At 36.0% G+C, this 23,761-nt stretch overlaps 1 protein-coding gene across 1 annotated transcript; it reads left to right on the forward strand.

Moving 5' to 3' along the window:
- Positions 1–220: 220 nt before the first annotated feature.
- On the forward strand, positions 221–18,289 carry LOC104898764 (hypothetical protein). The gene is made up of 6 exons (XM_010685867.4): positions 221–856; positions 4,978–5,113; positions 5,427–5,511; positions 5,588–5,638; positions 17,644–17,744; positions 17,838–18,289. Exons 1-6 carry the CDS (start codon positions 664–666, stop codon positions 17,968–17,970), a joined length of 699 nt encoding a protein of 232 aa, XP_010684169.1. The 5' UTR covers positions 221–663; the 3' UTR covers positions 17,971–18,289.
- The last annotated feature ends 5,472 nt before the right edge of the window (positions 18,290–23,761 follow it).

Here is a 23,761-nt window from a genome sequence, read left to right on the forward strand (position 1 = left end):
GTGATGATGGTGAGTTCAGATTTTCTAGGTTGTGGAGGGGGGAGCTACAGGGGGATGGGGTGCGCTGCGGTGTGGTGGGGGGGGTGGACAAAAGGAGGGGGAGGAGGGTTGGGGGTGCTGGTGGGGATGGGTGGGCTCCAGGTGGTGGGGGCTGGGCTAGGGGTGAAGTGGGGGGCTGCAGGGGTGGGCTCCAGGTGGTGGGGGCTGGGCTAGGGGTGAAGTGGGGGGCTGCAGGGGTGGGTGGGGGGTTGGGCGCAGGTGTTGTTAGTGGTGGCTAGAGGTGGTCAACGTCGAAAATTCTATGGTTAACACCGAAAAATGGTACTAGGTTTGTTTTTGCAAATAATACTTTATAAGTTTTTTTTTTTTTTTTTTGCAAAAATGAACTCGTAAAAGGTTTTTTTTTTGACAATTTTTTTTTTCATCCAAAGCTAGCTTAGAAAAATAAATAAAATGGACCAATGACAGCGTGAGACTAAACATATTTAAGCCCATTAACACACTTTTTTTTTTTTTTGAAAGAGCCCATTAACACACTTTTGCTCATTCTTATTTCTTAATGTTCTTCACTCTCCATTCTCCAACCCCACTAAACCCTCTTTTACCAGCCTATATCCCCTTCATCCTTCAACTAATCCGATCTCCGTTACTTCAAAAACAGCGATGATTCGATCAAGAGGAATTCAGATATTGAATCACTTGCTTAAATCAACCAACGGAAGAACCCCCCAAAATCTTCCACTTTTTCTTCGTGATTCACCGCGCCATTTTTCAACTAGGAATGAACATCAACCTCTACCTCAGCATCCGCATTCACCAACCCCAATTGATTCTTTTCTTCATCCGCCATCTCCAGGTTCTTACATTTGCACCCATTTTGTTACAATTCTCATAGCATTATTTTCTTTTTTTATTTAGGGTTTTCAGTTATAGACTGTGCACACTAGTAATATGATATTAAATTTTTGCTGGAGAAAAATTAACGTTAGCTTGACTGAAAAATGACCATGTATGGCAGTGGCGGATCCAGGATATCGAGTCACCGGTGGCGTAATTTTGCGGTACTATCACTACCAAAAATAACCAAAATAACTACCTGCAGAATGTTACAAAATCTGAATACAACCTCAAAGTACTTTGATAAAAGAAAATTACAATTTTTCATGATTAGTTTTTTAAAATTTAGAATTGAGTTTCTTACGCATGTTGCAATTCTTAACATTAATGAAATCTCACAACTCAACTCGTCACAAATTCACAACTTGATACTTTGTATAATTGTATATTATTCAATAATTCACAAAATAATTTACTAATAATTCACAAGTCACATTTGTAAACCAATATTCAACATTACACAATTCAAATTCTACACGTCTAGAAATTTGTAAATTTGCATGATCAATAAATCAAAATTTATAGATTTGAGAAGGCAACGGCCAAAGCAAGCAACTTACACACAAAAAGGTGAATGGATATAATCAAATTCCTTATATAATACCATTCTATAAATTAACAACCAACATTAGATGAAAAAGGAGGTAAAAGATGTTGAGGGAAAAGAAAAAAGAAAACTAAACACTCAGGGGATGTTTGGTTCAAAAAAATAAGGTATGAGGTATGGGTTTAGAATGACTAAAACCTATACCTAGTGTTTGTTTGTAAAATTTTGAATTTCTAAACCCATACCTCAAACCCATAAGGTATGGGGTTTAGAAACCCAAGGGGGAAGTGGATATGACTCATACCAAACCTTAGGTATAAAATAAGAAGGAAAAACTTCATTCCAAAACATATTCAAACACATGGAATCAAGTATCAAGTTCCAACCCTATACCACTCCTATTTCATTCCTTATCCCAAACATACCACTTCGTGAACCAAACGCCCCCTCAGTGCCTCTGTGCCCCTCACCGTTGAGGCGTTGACAATCTCTAGCAGCCAACAAGACCACCAACACGCAGCATCGTCATTGTGCCATTAAGAGACATTCACACGAAAAGACCCGTGGGAATTGAGACTTTGCAACTGCAACCAAATCAAGGCCACTAGCACTCTGGACGCTGACAATGGCAAATTGAAAGACGAAATTAGGGCATCGGACAATTGGATTGGGCAAGTCGAGAGAAAGGAGACGTGGAATGGCGAACGTCAATTAGGTTTTGGGTTCGTGTTTTGAGCATCTATTTCTTTACTTTAAAAAATCAGGGGTAGCACATGCTACCCCTTGTCACAACGTGGCTCCGCCACCAGATGTATCCGCACTAACTTTTTAGCATGATGAAATAAATCAAAAATTAAGGAAAACAAAGTACTTAGTACTGAATTTTGATGATTCTTTTTAAAGTATATAATTTTGTAAGTTCTATCCCAAGCTATATAGAGATGCAACTCCCTCTCTTATTATGTGTTTTGTTTTTATGAAGTTGTATTGCCATACTTTAGAGGTGGTAACAAGCGATAATGATAATATATGGAACAAGGCGGGACATGTATTATCATGGACATTAATATGAAACTTCTCTCTCGAATTTGCATATAATTTTATTGTCATTACCATGATTAAATACCACAAGAAGTAGACTATAGTGATATTTATAAAATTAATTATCATTGCATATAAATCCATTATCTTTATATAATCTTGAAACAATATCCTCAATCCTCATAGGAAAAGGACCAAAAGGAAATAATTGAGGATAATCAATATGTTCTATTACACTATAGTTTTATGAAGAACTTAACTTATGGTGAAAAATGCACACCATAGGCCCCTTCTGGAAGGATAATCTTGAAACGTGCCCTAGGGATACTTTAACTACTTTATTTGTCCAATAAGCTAAAACATGCTAGAAAAGTGTCCCGACTAAGCTGTAGGAATCATACTATTGTACTCATAGTTCGAAAATACGATCACGGTCGCGATAACGGTCACGGTGATGCGGGAACGGGGATGATTCGATAGACGTACCGCTGAATATCGGTTCAAACCATGAAATATCCCTAAAACCCGACTAAATTGCGGTTTTTTACACCTTTACGTTGCGGGTAATATCGATTCGGTAGATTTGAAAACCTTTCCGACACGAGCTATACGATACAATGCGGCCTTGTTTTGACACCATGATCGTACTTGAATATAGTACCTTTACTATTTTGGGAAGTCCATATTATAGTCACGTTTGTGTATGTGTAATAGAATATGATAAGATTTTCAAACATACCTTATTCAAATGAAGTAATGGAGAGGGGATACATAATACTTTAAGGGTTATTTTAGTGAAGTCATGGTTATTAATTATTGGGGTTTGGGAGTTTTGGACAATGTAACAATGAAACTCAGATGGAGTATTTGATGCTAGTGATGCTCGGACTTCGCTTTTACCCCACCCATACTTGTTTTGACATGACATGACAAGGTGTAGACATGAGATCTGGGTTGGGTTTCGCATAGAAATTAGACATGAAGAACTTGACATAAAATTTGAAAGCTAATGGTCTTAGAAATCAGAATTTAGCTTTCTTCTCTTTTTACAACCCATTAACAATGATGTTGAGTTGATTAGTCTAGGATATCTAAAATTTTGAACTTCGGACATTTTATTAAGAGGAAGGAAAATGGAAATTTAAGGCTTTTAGTCGCGGTGAGACTTAGGCAACCCTGATATGGGGTCATAGCAAGTGATTGCTTGATCGATGGCAGCCAATGTGTGTCGAGACTAGAGGGAGATTGGTGGCAATAGAATAGCTAACTAGCTAAATGGTGTCCGTGCCATACCCATATGTTTGTAGCAAAGAAAGTATTAAGATCCCACCTATATCCTTATAATTTCTTTCTAGTTCCTCTCCTTTGTTTCCTTCTTTTGTAAACTAATGAGCCACCTATCTTCTTATTGAAAATAATAATCTCATAGGTTGATTTCAAATTATTACCGACAATTTATTTCTTTTTGAAATTACCAAACATTGTGATGTACAATTTCAAGAAAATATAGTATTGACTCTCTATTAGATAATTGAATAGTTTTGGCTTTGAGGGCCTACCAAGTCATCACTAGGTGTATATCAGTATATGGTGATCTTAGTAGCCTAATTTACAAACTATCGACGAACTTCATCCTGACTATATTGCTAGATCTCAAAGAGTGTGTAATGAATTGGAACTCTGCAATTCACACAAGCACTCAAGGTATTCTCAAAATTGTTCACACTCAATAAGAAATCAAGTTCAGCAGCCAGAGAGAGAGAATTTGATTATTGAAAGCAAAAATAATTACAAGCTGTTCTTGGCATTCGAGAGGCCAGATCTCTCCCACTAGTGTTTCCCTTACAATTTTCTGAATGCCTTTCTCTCTCTTCTCTTTTTCCTTTTATAGCTACAGCAGCCACACTCACCTGACACATGAGTGACACCTCAGCAGACAATTAACAGAATTTGTTATGCCTTCCCACTCCTTTGATTCCTTCTGCCACGCCTAGAATAAGTGAGCACTATAGGAGGCCTCTCCCTAGCTGGGTTTTTCTACAGAGTGACTACCCACAATGTTATAGACCTTAGATGATTGACATTTGATACATAATTACTAAAACGGCAAATCCAGCCAAACAACAAAGAAAATTTTTTCATCTGAAGGGTCCCGCTTCAAGTAATTTTTTGCATTTGCACTTTTGTAGAATTTGAAAGACTTCGATACACATTATGAAGTATAGACAGATTGTCAACATCTGTCCTCGTTGATTGGAGTGCTTCAGGTTGAGTGGGTCGAAGAAATTGCATTTATACTTATAGTAGTGCAGATATTATGAGCTTTCACTTTTTGGGATGCACAACTGTCGCAGTTAAAATATTCCTTTTTTTTTTAATTTTCGTTGTTATGATACGGATATCCCATCATAAATGATATAGGGAAGATAATATACTTCTGTGTATTTGGTATTGTGGCTATTGTTTTCATGATTTTCATTTTGTAAACGTAGGTTTGGTCTATGGGAGACTATTTGGCATCTCAGCAAATACACTGAAGACTGATATCATCAATTTGTTTGAAGGATCCAACTTGACATTGGATGACATTAAGGTTGAATATAACAGGATCTTCCATCCGATGGCAATGTAATTTTCCTGATTTATGTAGCTTTTTGCATTTACTTTACTGCTCACATTAGTCATTTCATATTACTTTATTCTTATGGTTGTTTCATAATGTGCATTGTTGGTTATAAATTGTTACATCATGGAGGAACAATATTTTTTGCTAGTTAGTGGTGACCAAACTAGTTTTTAATTTTATTGTAATGGATTGTTTTCTGCTTTAAATATTCTTTTTAGCACCAATGTCTTGTAATGGATTCTCCAAAGTGCTGTCGTGATCTTAGATACATGGAGAAGCATCTGTAAAATATATCTTTCTCATTGTCTGTCTCAGGCTGGTGCAGTTTCGCTCTATGGCGGACTTCAGTGCTGCCTTTCGAGAGCTTACCAGGAGGAGCCGATCTTTCAGAATGGAGAAGGTGATAAAATTGATATCTTCCATTCAACTTTTTTTTTTGCAGTCATGCTGTATTTATGCTGGTTTGTTCAATTCAGGTTGTAGATCATCGACAATGGGATCTTGTAACACCTTATAATGGAAGATATGTAAGTGGGATTACTTTTTGAAATTCCTTCGGTTATTATATATTTTTGATCTTTTCTTTTTCTTCGATGGTTTGAGTTAAAGGGTATTTAAATGCTTAAAGAAGACATGAACTTGTTGGACTAAGATTCATGTAGAACATGGTTAAAACTTTTGTCCTGTCAGGAAATTTTGGGATTTTAGCAATTTAAGTATTTTTCTTTAAACTTATGTGCTTGTTTGATTTGAAATGAACTCTATCTTAGTGCAAACCATATGCATGAAGGCTGTTGAGTACCTCTGATTGCTCTTGATGGAAGCTGCTGCCCCTTTTTGATATATCTGGTTTCGGCTGCTAAGCTTTGCATGGACTTTCCATTCTGAGTTTGCTGGCGAAATTTGTTTTCCCTTTAGCTTCTTTTTTTTTTTTTTTTTTTTCCGGAAATGGTTTTCCCTTGAGTTTCTTTTTTGATAGTTTGGGATTGAATTTCATTAGAAACACAAGAGATAGAAAGCCTTACTCAAAACAAAGTATTCCGTCAATAAGGTAGATAGTGTGAACCACACCCGGAGTTGAGGAGGCAATCCATCTCAAGTAAATCAAGTACAGTGTCCAATCAAATTATACAATCAAGCTAGACCTGAGCATCTAAAGAAAACAAGATGAGCAAGCCTAACTCATGAGGCTACAAGATAATCAGATAACAACAGAAAAGCTAACAATTGAAAGCCCTCAACACTGAACCCCCAAGCCGAGGAGAGGCCCTGATAACTCCCAAATTCTTCAACCAAGCAATGAAATCTGATTGCCAATGGTTTTTCCCTTGTTATAGTATTTTCTTGTCGGTGCTTTTCTTTTATTGTTGGATCTATTAGGTACTTTGAGACTTCTATGTTCTGCTAGTCTTAGAATTACGTACTTTATTTTTAATCGATGTACTTTAATTCAATGTTCTGCTAGACTTCGATGTACTTTAAAAATTAAGGGGGGGGGGCGCGTTGTTTGAGTTGGGTTTCTCTCCTTGTTAGTGTCTCCCCTTTCCCAATTCCCTGAGGAACTCCTTCCATGGCAGCTGCCATTGCACAACTGCGTCAATAGTTAAAACTGTACAGCCATAAAAGTTTTGAACCACCTCGAGAGGGGGTGGGGGGAGGGAGAGGGGAGTAGGGTTAGCAAGTAAACAATATAAACAAATCTAAGGAGCTAAAATTAAAGCAATGACAAATGCAAATTTAACGTGGAAACCTTTCCCTTTACCAGTACCAGAAAAACCACCAACCGTTTGACTAATCTTTCAACGAATATTAGCAAAACCCCAAACTCATAGATCCCGTGAATTACAATCTTTTTCAAGAACTCTAACTAGAAACCTAATAATTTTTGTAATCTCTCTTCACGTATTTGATAAGCATAAAAAATAATGATTCCATACCCCCTTTATATAGAGGATGAAATGCCTATCCCTAGTAGAATTAGCATCTAGCAAGATCTAATCTAACTCATCTTAGGAAACAAATTTTTATCATCCTAATACAATTATCAATCTATTACGAAATATATAATCTTTGAAGAAATCCTAAATGTAGATGGAAGAGGACGATACTTAGGGCTTTAAGTCATCATTGACATGTGAGCGGCTTCATGGTGGCTTCGTGGTGTTGTGAGAAGCTTTCAGTATGGTGACTTCGTGGTGTTGTGAGAAGCTTTCAGTGGCTTCATGGTGGCTGCGTGGTGGGAGTGGCTACCCGTCTTCTTTGTCTTTTGTCTTGTTTTATTTGTAAAAGAAAAAAAGGGGGTGTAGTCATGTGGAGCCTGCCAGGGCGACTCAAAGTGCAAGCTTCAATGTTTGACTTTTTCAGTTTTCTTTTTTATTCTTCTCTCTCCTTTTTTTTTTTTTTTTTCTTTGGCGTGAAAGCAAATGATGGTTTTTATAGGAGAGCAAGTAATGGATCAGTCTACTCACTTTCTTTTTATTTTCTTTTATATTATGTAGATTTAGATTAGTGAATTTGTTATTAAATTTATTTTATAAAATATTAATTTCGAATACCAGTACCGGTATCCGATACTCTTAGACGTGTAAGCTCTATTGACTATCAATCTAGCAAGTAATAGCAAACAATAATAGAACAACGAATAACAAAGCAATAAAAGACAAACTAGAACTTTTACGTGGAAACCTAAGAACGGGGAGAAAAAACACAAATCTGCACTAAGAATTGATGAACGTTTAAGACCGCCTGATCAGGCGACTAATTCCCAGCACTAAACGTACGCGGGCCCAATCGGGCGAAAGGACGCCTGGTCGTAAACACGGTCCTTCGCCCGGATCGGGCAGCACTGCCCGACCCGATCGGGCAAAGAAGAGCATTTTAACGCCTTTTTTCCATCTATGCAACCTCATCTCCACACCCATACAATCTCACACTTGGAGATAGGTGTAAGTGAAGAAAACTTCATAGCTTTATCATCCTCTCATTCATCTCAAATCCTAATGCACCACCTTCATTAACAATCATCGAAGGCCAACTAAGGTCCTGCACAACCGGAGTTTTTCACGACTCACACTCTTAGTGAGCATATCCGTTGGGTTCTAAGCACCCAACACTTTCTCCGGACACAACACATTCTCCTCCACTAAACTCCTGATGTAGTGAAAGCGCCGACGAATGTGCTTAGTCCTACAATGATACATGGGATTCTTAGCCAAATGCAGTGCACTTTGACTATCACTATAAAGTACCACTTTTTCTAATTTAATGCCCATCTTGAGAAAACCAATAAGCCACTCCTTACCTGCTTCCGACATAGCCACATACTCAGACTCTCTAGGAGACAAAGAAATACACTTCTGTAACTTGGACATCCAACTCGCTGCAGTACCACCTAAAGTAGTGACATATCCAGACGTACTCTTGCTTGTATCGATATCTCCACTGAAATCAGCATCAACATAACCCTCAAGCTTTACTCCTTTGTGCCTGAAGCAAAGCCTCATACCTAAAGTGCCCTTCAAGTATCCTAGTAACCACTTTACAACATCCCAATGTTTCTCACCTGGATTAGAAACAAATCTACTAACAACTCCCACAGCAAAACAATGTCTGGCCGTGTGCACACCATGGCCTACATCAAGCTACCAACAACTGAAGCACAGGAACAGTAGCCATCCGCTCGTATTCTGCTTCTGTACTTGGTGAATGCTCCCTTGTCAATTTGAGATTGCTAGGAAGCGGCGAGTTTTTGGGTTTTGCATCTCCCACATTAAACCTCTTGAGCACCTTAAGAATATTATCTTTATGAGATAACTTCAACTTACCAGTAGACTTGTCCCTTTCATGCCTATGATTTGTGTAGATTCACCCAAATCCTTCATCTCAAATATTGCTTTCCCTTCACACTATTTATCACCTCCATGCTCGTACCAACAATCAGCATATCATCAACATTATACAGAAGTAACTAAACATAATCATTACGTACTTCTGAAAATAACAACAATGATCATTACCTCCATTGCTACACATGAACGTGTCAAACTTTATGTACCACTATCTCGGAGCTTGCTTGAATCCACATAACTCCTCTAGAGCTTGCACACTAAGTTCTCCTTTCCTCGAACTTTAAAGCCATCCGGTTGCTTCATGTAGATCTTCTCATCTAGATCACCATGTGGAAAAGCAATTTTAGCATCCATATGTTCTAAGAACAAATTTTCAGCAGCATTAATAGCCAATAAGATACAAATAGTGGTCAATTTCACAACAGGAGCAAACATTTCATTGTAATCTATGCCCTCGTGTTGTAGGAAATACCTGACACTTCCATCGAAGATCCACTTGTTGCTAAGTGCTCTCACGCCTACAGGCAATGTAGACAACTCTCATGTCTGATTCTTTTCGAGGGACTGCATATAGCTCCCACCTAGATGAGTCATTCCAGTTTATTGCTTGTATGATTCTAGTTCATTTGCATAAGTTAGTAGCAAATAAAACATAGAAGGTGAATATCGATGAGGTGTTCTGGATGCCCTTGTGGATTTTCTCAAGTCAACTTGAGAGACTATTCTAGCCTTTTGGTGGTGTGATAACAACACTCTCTAAATTACCTGGGTGTGAGATATTTGACTCATCTGAATCAAGAGTTTGAGCTACATCTCTATGTTGCTCAAGCCGTTCCGGAACAATGACATCTCTTCCATCAATGTCTCCAATCTCCACAAACTCCTTCTCTTGAACTCCCACTATCTCAGTAATCTCAGATTTATCTTGTACATCATAGTCTCATCAAAAGTGACATCACATTGTCTCAGAATTTTCTTACCTTAGGTTCCCAACACCGTTACCCATACTTCTGATAACCATACCCAATAAAATAACATTTAACAGCTTTTGGGTCTAATTTGTCACATTTTTTAGATTGAACATAAGCAACACAACCAAATAATTTTAGAAAAGAAATGCTTACCTCCTTTCCACTCCAAACCTCCTATGATAACTTGAACTTCAATAGAATTGATAGTCCTCTGTTGATCAAGTAAGTTGTTGTGCTAACTGAATCTGCCCATAATGTCTTTGTTAGCCCTGCGTGCAACCTCATATTCTCTGTAGAACAATCCTCTTGAGAACGATGCCATTCTCCTCACAGAGTTTCTATATTTTGCCATTCATACTCACCTCCATTATCAGACTTAATGCACTTAATCTTCTTTTCGGTTTGATTCTCAACCCGAGCTTTCCACTTCCTAAAGGTTTCATGAAGCTCAGATTTCTTTTTCATGAAATAGACCCATACCTTCCTGCTGTGGTCATCAATGAAAGTAACAAAATACCGTGAGCCTCCAATGGATCTGACTCGGGAAGGACCCCCATAAGCCAGTGTGCATCAATTCTAACTTCTCAGATTTCAACTCTTTCCTGGTTTTTGTGAAAGTCATCTTTTTCTGCTTGCCATAAAGTATAAACACAACTCTCACAAAATTTCATGTCAATTGATTTCAACCCTGACGATTGACCACTCGAAACTAAAATTTTCGTCCCTTTCTCACTCATGTGACCAAGTCTAGTATGCTATAATTTGGTCTCAAATCATGTATGTACACCTTGCAATAGTGTATAGGGTTCGCATCTTAGTACTTCTAGCCAAAATCATTAAACCTTTGAAAATTTTCCATCTTCCCTCACATAACACAATTTTGTAGCCACATGAGTCCAATTGACTCACACAAATTAGATTTTTTGCTAGGCCTGGAATGTACCTAACATAATGTAGTTTTAATGTCCCTCCGTTCACAATCCTCACAACCACATCTCCCTTCCCTATATTATCTAAGGTCTTGTCATCATCAAGATAAACCTTTCCCAACTTCTTTGCCTTGAAGTTGTGAAACACCTCCCTCATGGGAGAAGAGTGAAACGATGCCTCCAAATCTAGAATCCACGACTCTATGGAACTATCAACACTCAAAATCAAAGCCTCCTTAATCTCATTCAATGTAGAAATTATCGATGAGTTATCACTATCCTCCTGTTTCTCATTATGGTCAGATTTTCCATCCTTGTTCTTGGGATGTGGACAATCCCTCGTTGGATGACCTTTTTCACACAATTCCAACAAGTAAACCTTTTGACTTACTTTGACCCCTTGACTTTGATCTTTCCTTAATATTCTTCCCTTTTCCCTTTTGTTTTCCCCTCCTTCTACCCTGTGCACTGTACAGTATGCCCCAGATGATTCTCCACTCTCTTTCATTCGAATGCCGCCACCAAAAAAATCTGACTACACACAACATCATAAATTAGTTTTTCTTTACTAGAAGAATTACTAACAACATATACAACAATTTCCCAAGCAGTAGGTAAGAAAGACAACAAAATTAGGGCTTTTACTTCATCCTCAAAGACAATATTAATCGAAGATAATTGACTTATTATTGAATTAAATTAATATATTCAGCAGCAAATTTACCATTTAAATCAAAACGGCGCATCAGATATACCTTATACATTGCCGAGGGCTTCTTATACATATCTGACACTACTTTGATTAATCCCGTTGTTGTTTTGTATCCTTGACATTGAACGCCACCGTCCGAACCAATGACAATCGCACCACCGCTAGTGCCTGCCGATCGAGTACCTTCCACTTAGCCTCTTCAATGTTATCTGACTTTGCAGACAAGGGTTGATACATATTCTTTTGATAGGAATTCTTCAATTTGCATCTTCCAATATCCACAATATGTTCTATCAAACTTCTCAATTCTGACCTTCGCATCCTCCATTGTTAATTACTTCTAGATCTAGACAATAAACCAACCTAGCTCTAACCACTAGTGAGTTCTATTCACTATCAATCTAGCAAGTAATAGCAAACAATAATAGAACAACGAATAACAAGGCAATAAAAGACACACAAGAATATTTACGTGGAAACCCAAGAATTAGGAGAAAAACCACGAATCTCCACTAGGAATCAATGAACGTTCAAGAAAGATTACCAAAAACACTCCAAGACCTCTCTCTCTAACTTTTTCTCTCTTGAATATGAGAATAATAATGTAGAATACAATTATATGCCTATTAGGTTAAGCCTATTTATACCCCTTCGGAAAAAACGCGTTTCCTCGTCGAATTAGGCCAAAATAGCCCACCGCCCGATTGGGTCGGGCAAGACCGCCCAATCGAACGACTAATTTCCAGCATAAAGCATATGCGGGACCCATCAGGCGAAAGGATGATCGTAAATACGATCCTTCGCCCAATCGGGCAAAGAATACCGAAGTCATCAGACATTGCACAAATTTCCCTGCTCTGCCAGTCTCGGTCCCAATTGGGCGGCACTGCCTGACCCAATCGGCGAAGCTCCTGAACAACATTTTAACGCCTTTTTTCCTTCTACGCAATCTCATGTCTTCACCCATACACCTCCTTGAGCCCCATATCATCAATATACCCAACAAGACGAGTCTCGATAACATAGGGTAGCATATTAGGAATTGAGTCTCACATTTTAGATATACTACTAGTGTTTATCAACTACTACTATAAATTATGAAAAATTAGTCTTTGATTCTAGGACTAAAAATTGAAGAGAAACACAATAGAAGGAAAAAGAAGTGCTAAGAACCAAGATGATTCGTAGTTAATTCTTATTAAAAACAGTATAAAAAGGTCTAATGAAGAAAAGAGGAGAAAACTACTAAGGGTTTGTTCTCTTCAACTTATTGGCCCTGAACTTATTTGAACTTATGTGAACTGAACTTATTGAACCTGAGCTGAACTTATTGAACCTGAGCTGAACTTATTAAACTTGATTGGACCTGATTCAACTTATTGGACCTGATTGAACTTGATTGAAACTTATTGGACCTAATTGGACCTAATTGGAACTTATTGACCTTATTGAAACTTATTAGACCTTATTGGCCCTGATTGAAAGTTATTAGACCTTATTGGACCTGATTGAAACTTATTTGACCTTATTAGACAAAAAATTGACCATTAATAACATAAATATTACCCCTAATGGTAATACTACCTCTCAAAATTTATTATGAAGTAATGATTATTAAAATTCTTCCTTTAAAAAAATAATAATTATTAATTATATCTTATGATAATTAATTTAACGAAAAAAATTTACTATTTATATATTTGTTTATATATAACTTTCACCACTAATATATCTAATAGTCTTGTTTTGATTTTATAAAGCACTAGTAGAAAATCAAAAGTTAATTAACATTTATTGCTAACCAGTTAAAATTGACACAAATGAAAAATTTTCACTCCACTTTCATTTACTTGAAGGTAGTAGAATGCATTAACTCCTTATTTAAAGACGAATTGCAAAATATTGTAATTATAGTGATGATTATTGTTAACCTTAATTATTTGACCATGATTATAATATTATTTAATAATAATATAATTAGCTAATAGTAATATGAATAATCAAATAATAGATAATAATACAAGTATAATACTATACATTGTGGTACTTTAAGAAAAATTTCTAATAATAACATAATCAGCTAATAGTAATATGAATAATAAAATAATAGACAATAATACAAATATTTAATAAATAATAGACACTAATACAAGTATAATACTATATAATTATTGTGGTACTTTAATTAAAATTCTAATAATAACATAATCAGCTAATAGTGATATGAAATTATGAATAGTAAAATAATGGTCAATAATACAAATGTTTATTGAACATTGACTATTTGAAACTTATTAAACCTGATTGGAACTTATTGGACCTTATTGCACCTAATTGAAACTTATTGCATCTGATTGAAACTTATTGCACATGATTGGAACTTATTGGACCTTATTAGACATGATTGGAACTTAGGGTGCGTTCTGTTCAACTTAAAAAATTAAGTTTCAGGTCCAATAAGTTCAAATAAGTTCAGATAAGTTCAGATAAGTTGCAATAAGGTCTAATAAGTGCAATAAGTTCCAATAAGGTCTAATAAGGTGCAATAAGTTCCAATCAGGTGCAATAAGTTCCAATCTGGTCTAATAAGGTCCAATAAGTTCCAATCAGGTCTAATAAGGTCCAATATGGTCCAAATAGTAATGTGTAATAAACATTTGTATTATTTCCCATTATTTTGTTATTCATAATTTCATATCACTATTAGCGGATTATGTTATTATTAGAATTTTAATTAAAGTACCACAATGATTATATAGTATTATACTTGTATTAGTGTCTATTATTTTATTATTTATTTGTATTATGTCTATTATTTTATTATTTATTTGTATTATGTCTATTATTTTATTATTCATATTACTATTAGCTGATTATGTTATTATTAGAATTTTTTATTAAAGTACCACAATGTATAGTATTATACTTGTATTATTGTCTATTATTTGATTATTCATATTGCTATTAGTAATGAAAGTTATGTATAGGCAAATATATAAATAGTAATTTTTTTTGTTAAATTAATTATCATAAGAGATAATTAATACTCATTATTTTTTAAAGGACGAATTATAATAATTATTACTCCATAAAAATTTTGAGGGGTAGTATTTACGTTAGTGGTAATATTTATGTTATTCATGGTCAATGTTTTTGTCTAATAATGTCAAATAAGTTTCAATCAGGTCCAATAAGGTCTAATAAGTTTCAATCAGGGCCAATAAGGTCTAATAAGTTTCAATAAGGTCAATAAGTTCCAATAAGGTCCGATAAGTTCCAATCAGGTTCAATCAGGTCCAATAAGTTGAATCAGGTCCAATCAGGTTTAATAAGTTCCAATAAGTTCAGTTCAGGTTCAATAAGTTCAATTCAGATAAGGTCCAATAAGTTCAGGGCCAATAAGTTGAATAGAACGCACCCTTATTGTCCTGATTGGACCTTATTGCAACTTATCTGAACTTATTGGACCTGAAAATTAATTTTTTAAGTTGAGGAGAACACACCCTAAGGGGTTGTTTGGTTCAATATATGGAATGGAAAGGGAATGAAAACAAATAGAAAAGAGGAATGGTAACAAAAATGGTTACCATTATAAGGTGTTTGGTTCAAGCCTTGGAATAGTAACTATTACCACAAAAAGTGCATTTTGTTACTTGAGGGGGATTAAATGGTAACAAATTGGGGGAGTTTATAACCAACAAGTAATGGTAATGGATTGATGATAGGTTCAACCAAACAAAAAGAAAGGGAATCGGTATTTGATTTTGTTTCTTGGATCCCAAAAATCATGAACCAAACATGCTCTAAGATATGATTGTATTGATGATTAATCCGATTACAACCTAACCAACATTCGAGAGGTTAAAACTTTCTAAGTAACCATTTCCCTCACTAAGTATTCAATTTTCAAGATGTCGTTAAGTTGATCTATATTTATACTATCCCTAACAAACAATCTTACTCATTTCCCAATTAAACTAAAGAAGATAAAAGAAAGAAACAAATATTAGTTCAATAAAAAGTGAAAAGTAAAACAAACTTATAATCTAGAAAACTAGGGAGAGATAACACGCGTGGAAGGATGAGTGCAATATTTTTCAACGTAACTTTCCTCCCTTTACCTATTTTTTACAATTTAATCTTGCTGCCAATTTCATTGCCCTTGACTTCCAAACTGTCACCTGGGTAATTATGGAGAAGAGGGGATGGGGGTGGGCTATTAGCAGCAGATTGATGCGTGCTGGAATTTGGAAATGACTAGATGTGTGCTATAATTGAACTTCCTGATCTTTGGGCAGTTATATTAAATAAGGTTCTGACAAATCAGCAGATTGATGTGTGCTGGAATCTGGAAATGGCTAGATGTGTGTAGAGATGGCCAACAGTGCGGGCCAATCCAGCCCATCCAATCCAGCCCACCTCGTGGGCCGTGTGGGCCGGTCTCGCAAAAAGCCCGGTCCAGCCCAGCTCAAACCGTGAAATTGGTGGGTGGGTCGTGGGCCAGATTTCTTGAGCCCAGCCCACTAAAGCCCGCTACTAAAGCCACCCAGCCCGGACCACGAAACCGGTTCATCCCAACCCATGAACCAGACCAGCCCAGTCCAAGTTATTATTGAACAAAATTGTGTATATTTTAATCAAATTGTATATATTTAAATCAAATTGCATATATTATAATTCAATCAAATTTTAAAATAATGAAATTATTCATTAATTTTAATAATTCTATATATTTTTATTCATTTTAAAGATTTTATATAACAATAATGAATAATTTTGATAAAAAATATCTCATGCCGGCCTGCCAGCCCGGTCCAACCCACTAGACCCACGAACCGCCAGAACCGCTTCTCGAACCGTGAAAACCGGTAACAGACCGGTGTGGGCCAAGACTTTTCAGCCCGCGGACCAGCCACCCAACCCATGAATTTCACGATCCGGTCCTGGGCCGTGAAATCTCAGCCCAGCCCGCTACGGCCCACGGTCCGGCCCGCCCACCCCGCACCAGTGGCCATCACTAGATGTGTGTTAGGATTGAACTTCCTCTTTTTGGGCACTTATATTACATGAGGAATTCTGACAAATCCGAATCGAAGGTCTAATGTATTTCCAAACATCATATTTTAGTCAAATTTTGGGTTTAGAATGCAAAAATTATTAAAAAAGACGGTCTAATTTTAATTTAAAAGTAGACCTATTAACTAAACGGATTAAATTAGTCACAACAATAAATTAACCTAGTCACTATTGGGCTAATTCTCTTTTTAATATTGGGCTTACCATTGTCTAATTTTAATTTAAAAATAGGCGGTCTCTTACAAGACAAACTCTTTAGAATGAATTGCATGAAATAAACAGCCCATGAAATTATTTTTTCAAGGTGAAAATAACGGGACCTTAGTTCAAGATATATCGTTTTACGTACATTGTTCACTGATGTATATGTGGATTGTACTTCAAATAGGCCTTGGAATGCATCTCAGTTTGAACTTTCCTCTATGCCCTGGAGGAAATGATTTTGGGGTGGTACCTGGCTGACTGCAGATATGCAATTTTCATGTCGTGATTTTGTTTCAAGAATGGAACATAAAGATTTTCTTACTATTTTTGTCTGAGTTGATAGCTTCATTATACTTTATAGTAGGTTTCGCTTCTCTTGGTACTCCTAGATAGAAATATGACATAATTTATATAAAAGAAATCCATTATTAATGTTGAATGATTTCCATTCATTTCCTTGTGCATATTGGAAAATTTAGTCATAAACCATTGTTATATACTTCCTCGATTTTTTAGTACTTGCAAAGTTCTCCATTTTAAGAAGTTGTCTATTAGTTGCAACAATGACCTTTTTGGCAAAATATTCTCTTTCTCTGTTCTAGAACATGGTGGTTCTTATTCTCTCCTCTCCTTGGTCCTTGTGCGCATTTCAATGTTGCGAATATTAAAAAACGGAGGAAGTATATTAAGATACTATCAGTTCAGGATGTTGAGAGTATCTAGTTTATCGTAGCCCGTCTTCTGGTGCTAACTTCTGTAACACATATTGCTGTTATTTCTTCTGTCATTCAGGTATTATTTCAAGGAATACCACGAAATGCACTTCCGGATGATATAGATCGCCTTTTATCTGGCTGTAATTACGAAGCTTCCTCCCTTGAAATATTTGTTAGGTCAGCACTTAAAGTTATTCGCACAATGCAGCATATTTGTTAGGTTTTCCTTATTTTAGCATTAATTTTTGAAACCAAATTTGACAACTGCAGGCCATTGCAATCAGGGCCTATTAGGATGGCAACAGTGCGGTTCCCCTCACCGATTGAGGCGATGAATGCAGTAATCAGAAAGAATGGAGCATTCTGTCTCAATAACCGAGTTCTAGCTCAACTCATCCAGTAAAATAACGTTGGTTTCTGTTTGCAGTGCAACAATCACAATATTCTTGGATGATGTGTTGCCTCAATCTTCTTTTTGATTCCCCTGTTTACCGATTTAATTGAGGCTTGTAGTGTTGATGTTTGCTTTGTACGTGGCAGCTTCTTTTTTGAAAGCATCCAAATAAGGTTTATTAAGAGGATGTTTGATGAAAGGTAGATTAGAAACGTTTTAGTAAATTTCACTAGTTCATATGCTGTTAAATCTGTTTAGCCCTAATTTATCCTGAACATCAATATACTTTCAAATATAATCTATCGTTCCTGGTTGATTTCTTTTTAAATTTTTTTTCCCCGCTTGGCCTGTGTTTAATAAGCACGAGCAAATCAATTTACGGCGCGTATAATTTGCAATGTTGAAGCTTGGCTTCCAATAGTTGAAAGCAATGTGTTGGATTTCCACCTTGACTTGCGTTTTCACCTTTTTTATGTTTTTCCTACCAAACACCCACGTTTATTCTGAGTTATTCACGACCATCAAGCTAGGACAATCTTGTGATGAATTGCAATTCAAATTCCTAGGCTTTGTTTGGATTCTAAGCTTTCATTTTAAATTTTGGAATTGGATTCAATCTCGTGTGCGGATGACTCATAATTTCAAATAGGGAATTTGACCAAATTCTAGCACATATGAAAAAAGCTCATAAGATAGAGAATTTGAAATGACATCTCAATTCATGTTATTTGGAATTCCAATGTCCTGGGCCTTATTCTTCACCAATTCTCTTCTTACTCCATAAGAACTCCTTGACTTTCTTCGTACTCTTTTTCGATGCATTCGCTTTATATCTCCTACACACAAGGAAAGACGTGTCCGATTCGGATCCTTCTGTTGTTTACTTCTCCCAACCTTTTTCTTTGCAATGAGAAAGAAGATGGTATACTTGAATTTATTGGGAGTCCGTGAAGAACTCCGTGGTTCAACTAGCCGTTGCGATCACTACCAGCCTGATTATTTCTCTAGAAATGAGGGTGCCCTCGATTGAAAGCAAAGACAGGACAAGTTGAAAGAGCTTCGGTGTTATACTTTATGTCTCGTGAACACATTTTCCATATGGAGAACCAATTTATTTTGCACTAACATGTGCAAATTGTCAAAATTTGCAAAAAAATGCATAAAAGTACTATAAAATAAGGTAAAAAGCACAAAATTCTATTGCATTCTACCCTCTTAAAGAAAACGAGTTACTCCCTCGTAACTCACCTCAAGGAATAACTAAGGATACTTCTTTATTTCATCTTCGGCTTCCCACATTGCCTCTTGAGACTCAAAGTTAGTCCAAAGCAATTTCACGATATTCACATCCTTATTGCTTGTACTATGCACCTTTTCATCAAGTATTCTCACAGGCCTTTCCTTATATGTGAGACTACTATCAATTTTGATTCCTTCAGGCTCCAAAACATGACTCTCATTAGGGAAATATCTCTTAAGTTGGGAAATATGAAACACATCATGCATTTTCTCAAATTGCATTGGCAAAGCCAACTTGTAAGATACCTTCCTAATTCTTTGCAAAATCTAATCTTGGCGAACATTATAGCAGTTAATTTACCCTTTTTTCCAAATCTCATCACTCCTTTAATTGGTGATACTTTGAAAAACACTTTAGCAACCACTGCGAATTAATGTTCTCTTCGCTTTAAATCAGCACAACTTTTCCGCCTATCTTGAGCAGCTTGAATTCTAGCCTGAATCAACTTGACATTCTTGATAATCTTCTCAATAAATTCTTTCCCAATACTATATTTCTTTACTAAAATCATTCCAACAAATCGGACCTCTACACTTCCTACCATACAATGCTTCAAAAGGAGCCATCTTAATGCTCACATGGTAACTATTGTCATATTACCTCTAAGGATTTAACCTTCCCCATTGGTCTCTAATGGTAAGTCTTTACTTTATGACAGGTCAGACACTTTGACATGAACTCAACAACTTCACGCTTCATATTCGGCCACCAATAGATCTCCTTAAGATCCTTATACAACTTGTCACCCCATGGTGCACAAAATATGGAGTATTATGCCCCTCATCCATAAGCCTTCCCCGAAGCTCTTCACATTTTTGCGGTACACATTACCTTCCCTCGAATATCAAGCTTCCATCATCATGAATCTTAAAGCGACTTCCTTGCCTTGTTTCATCTTCTCCTTAATCTTATCTAGGTGCTCGTCTCCAACTTGACCCTCTTTAATCTCATCGAAAACTAACAACCTCAATGACAAAGCACTTAATCTTGCCTGATCTCCCCGTGATTTAAGATTTCTAGGCTAAAGCTTTGCATATCTCGACACAATTCCTCAGGAACTACCAAGGCATTCATGCTATGGCTCGACTTCTTACTCAAAGCATTGACAACTACATTCGCCTTCCCTTCATGATACAAGTTTTTTAGGTCATAATCCTTGATCAACTCCAACCATCTCCTCTGTCTCATATTGAGATCAATTTGGGTGAAAATGTACTTCAAACTCTTATGGTTGATAAAGATCTTACAGGTTGCTCCATAAAGGTAATGTCTCCCGATTGTTAAGGCAACCACGATCGTAGCTAACTCTAGATCATAGGTAGGATAATTAGCTAGCCTCATACAATTTCAACTGATGCGACACATACACAATCACCTTCCCATTCAACTGCAGAACACATCCCAAACCATTCTTTGAAGCATCATTATACACTTCAAATCCCTCATTTCCATCAGGCAGGGTCAAAACGGGTGCAGAGGTTAAAAGCTCCTTCAAAATCTGGAAAGCTTCCTCGCACTTCTCACTCCACTTAAATTTTGACTCTTTCTTCACATATTGGTTATTGGGCTTGCTATCTTCAATAAATAAGGAGTATTTTTTAAGCGACACGTTATTATGCAATCAATATTACAGGGAACCTAGCAGGTTGTCCAGATTAATTTGATTAATGTTAGAATAGTTCTTTAGGTCTTTGATTAGCGATAATAACATGTGGATAATAATAATCAATAAGCAGGACTATCATATAATATGCATAGAACAATCATGCAAGCATATAATAATGTGGATAATAATAATCAATAAGCAGGACTATCATATAATATGCATAGAACAATCATGCAAGCATATAATAATGTGGATAATAATAATCAATAAGCAGGACTATCATATAATATGCATAGAACAATCAGGAAAGCATATAATAACATGTGGATAATAATAATCAATAAGCAGGACTATCATATAATATGCATAGAACAATCAGGAAAGCATATAATAATGTATGCAGGAATACTAATAATAAAAATAAAGTATAGAAAATGGATTATAATGTACAAAGGCACGATTTTTATATTCAAAGATCTACATCATGAAAGAAACAATTAGTAACTTCAATATTCAAATAGGAATTTATTTAAGGACTATCAGGATTATACCGTGGCTTGGGTCTGCGAGATTGACAAACTTCGGGACGAGCAATCATGAAGCCTAAAATCTTAATGTATGAAAGTGTAGATTGAATGTATATGTGTTTGAAAGTATGAGTATTTGTAGGGAGGTTTTATGTTTCATAGAAAGGTTTGTAAGATATTCGTCGAGTGCGAAGCGCTTTTGATGTGAAAAATCTGTTATGAAATTTGTATGAAAATCAAGCCTATTATAGGGAAAACGACATTGCGCCTCATGTGTTATATATCTGCGTATGGCGCAAGCTGACATGTCAAGCACATGACGCAGCATGACCAATAAAAAGCGTACACGTGGCACGCGTTTTGAAAAAGATATAAGAAAGAAAATCTGCGTCGCACACAGAGAACTGCGTATAACGCGGAGCAGTACGCCAGACGCATAACACGGTGTGTGGCACAGTGCCACGTGTTAGGAGAAGCTGCGCCTAATGCAGCAAGGAGCGCAAGGCGGTGCGCCAACCGCACTAGCCTTCCTTTTCACACGCCTTTAACAACTTGTCTAAAACGCGTTTTAGAAGATTTTCTTTTATCCTTTAATTTCGGAAATCTGATGTTACGCGATAAAATTTGATCTTAACTACAAGATATCTTTTGAAAATATTTATTTATTATATATAAAATAATTAATTATTATTGTTGTATTCACTATTTTGATGATGACAAATATTTATTTATTTTTTAATAAGAATAATACAAACTTTTACCCATTCTCTTGCAATAATACAAACTTTTGATTATTTTTTAATAATACAAACTTTTGATCGAAATTCCTCCAGTAGAGCAATACCCGTTGTTAACTTATTGTAAGAGGTAATAAGTTGAGGTGGTTCAGATGGGTGGGGGGGTTGGGGGAGGATGGAGAAAGAAGAATGATCATTTTGTAATTTTTTTTGACTTATTTTACCATTTACAAGTCAACTTGATCTACTGGAGGAATTTTGATGTAAAGTTTGTATTATTAAAAAATAATCAAAAGTTTCTATTATTTAGAAAGAACGGACAAAAGTTTGTATTATTGTAGTTAAAAATTCCTTATTTATTTTAGTTTCTTTTAGTTTCTTTTTATTAGATTTATTTATTTTATTTTATCTTATAATTTAGGTTTATTATTTTATCTTAGATTTATCTCACAAATAACGTATGTAATAAATTATGGAGATTTGATTAGGAGTTTAATCAAAAATTAAGTTATTTAGCTTATTTGTGTTATTGACTAATAATTTATATTATGGACTTTAATTTTTGATAATATTAGAAACCATAATATTCTTGGAAGTTAGTATATGCGCAGGAGATGTAATAGCTGATTATTGAGAAGCTTTGTGAGGCGCTAACTTCCAGCACCTAAAAAGGAAGGCTGTTGAAGTAGTTCCTAGATTTTAGGAACTACAACAACCCATAACAGCTTACCTATCTCTAAGGCGTGCGGTGATGGCGCAAATTGTGGAACCAATTCAAGCACAACTTCAAACGGTTTTCTAACGGCTACAAAGTGGATGACTGAGGCTGAATTTTAGCTTCCACTATGTACGTGGAGAAGATCATGGGCAATCTCTTTTTCTACATATAGTTGTGCTGTAACGAACAAAATGATGATGCTTTCAATTATTCTTGTAATATCATTCAAAGAAAGTGTATTCGGTTTCTACTCTTCTTTCACTATTATTTATTGTACTAGAGATTGGGTTGTGTGAAACAAAATCTGTAATCATTTCGAGAGAAAAAGAGAAAGAGAAGCGAGAAGAGAGAAAGAAGAAGACTTCTAGCAAAGTCAAGAGAGAAAGTCACTTGTTCAGGGGGAACAAGGTGACAGGGAACAAGTTCCTAGAGGAACAGAGAAGGTCCTATATTAGGTTTTACAAAAGAGAGTCTTTTGGCCTAGTATATATATTAAAGAGAATTGAGTCAAAATCCCTCGTAGTCAAGGTTTTTCTTCCTATTGGGCCTAGGAACTTTTCCTTGGAAAATTTCTCGTGTTCTTATTTCTTAAAGTTTATATGCTTCTCTTTCTTAGTTGAACATTTTTTTATTTCCGCAAAAAGATCGAAAATCTCCCCAACTACAATTCACCCCTCCTCTTGTAGTTGATCTAGTGTTTATACTAGACTAACAATTACTATCAGTGTCCGGTTCCTCCAAAAATCAGTTAACACTAAGGAGCTAGTACTGGGTAATCATGAACACTACGGGAGAAAGACTGGATGAAGGTTACTCAACTTAACGTCCGTCTATGTTCAATGGCAAGCATTATCCATACTGGAAGAATCGTATGGAAATCTTCATTAAGGCTGGAAACTATCAAGTTTGGCG

This window comes from Beta vulgaris, chromosome 7 (genome assembly GCF_026745355.1).
Source record: "Beta vulgaris subsp. vulgaris cultivar EL10 chromosome 7, EL10.2, whole genome shotgun sequence".
NCBI classification, from domain to species: Eukaryota; Viridiplantae; Streptophyta; class Magnoliopsida; order Caryophyllales; family Amaranthaceae; genus Beta; species Beta vulgaris.